General features: G+C 52.9%; 1 protein-coding gene across 1 annotated transcript in view; it reads left to right on the top strand.

Moving 5' to 3' along the window:
• Nucleotides 1-274: 274 nt before the first annotated feature.
• Nucleotides 275-1,183, top strand: part of MED24 (mediator complex subunit 24) — a 42,751-nt gene continuing 41,842 nt past the window's right edge. The window contains exon 1 of the mRNA XM_011929850.1: nt 275-410. Within this exon, the coding sequence (XP_011785240.1) occupies nt 332-410 (79 nt within the window). The 5' untranslated portion in view covers nt 275-331. The remainder of the gene's footprint in view (nt 411-1,183) is intronic.

The raw sequence follows: 1,183 nt of genomic DNA on the forward strand, positions 1-1,183 counted from the left end.
GCCCAGAACTAAGGGAGCCCTTGTACATAGGAGTCCAGCCTTTGGGAAAACCTTGCCAAGCCTAGAGAAAGGGCTGCTGGTGGGAGGTGGGGAGACAGAGAAGGCAGATGGCCTGACTACAAAAGCCGCCTCCCTGTCACTGCGAAGTGGGGAGGAGGCACCTCCCTAGAAATCTGCCAGGCTCCCTGCCAGAGGGAATAGTTTGAGCTCAAAATATCACCATCCTCAGGGCCCAGATAGTTCCCAATCCTGTGTGGACTGGACACACAGTTGACAGCTTCTCTCCAAGAGAAGCAGTTTGGGCTCTAATGTATGCAACAGGGGCTCCAGGATGATCCAGGAATGGCTCCAGGTGGAGGGCCTTAGGATGCGGCAACAAGCACAGAATGACAGCAGGGGAGCAGGTAAAGGTAGAGTGAGGGGCCTGGGAGAAGAGGGGAAGTCAGATACATGAGAGACTGAGGAGAAGCAGGGTTTGTGGCAGTCTCAAGTGTGAGCGGAGTGGCCGGGGGCCATTTGGAAGGTGAGGTGAGGAATCTGTATTCTCCCTCCTTCTTGCTTTAGAAGCTTTGGCAACATATATTTGGCAGCTGTTTTGTATATACACTATTCCCCAGTGGTGTTACTTGGGCAGGCACAAAGGGAGCCGAAGGGAGGGATGTGGATTTAATGTATGGGGAGGAAGAAAGGCCATAGGCAGTACCAACTGCAGGGGGACATGATCTGACCCTCCTTCAGCCACACTCTCCCTTTTGGAAGAGTCCTTGACTCCCTGTCTAGACCATGCTCCAGACACCCAGGGCACTGTAATTCTTTGCCCAAATGGCCAGTTTTACTTCCAGAGCCTTAAATGGGTTGCTCTCCCAGATTTATCCCCCCAAGGACTGATTTTGCCACTCAAAGGGTGAGCAAAGAATGGTTGTTGAAGGCTGGGCACGGTGGCTCACGCCTATAATCCCAGCACTCTGGGAGGCCAAGGCGGGTGGATCACCTGAGGTCAGGATTTTGAGACCAGCCTGGTCAACATGGTAAAACCCCATCTCTACTAAAAATACAAAAATTAGCCTGATGTGGTGGTGCACACCTGTAATTCCAGCTACTTGGGAGGCTGAGGCAGAAGAATCGCTTGAACCTGGGAGGCAGAGGTTGCAGTGAGCTGAGATTGCGCCACTGCACTCCAGCG

The sequence above is a fragment of the Colobus angolensis genome, unplaced genomic scaffold (genome assembly GCF_000951035.1).
Source record: "Colobus angolensis palliatus isolate OR3802 unplaced genomic scaffold, Cang.pa_1.0 Scaffold83, whole genome shotgun sequence".
NCBI lineage: Eukaryota > Metazoa > Chordata > Mammalia > Primates > Cercopithecidae > Colobus > Colobus angolensis.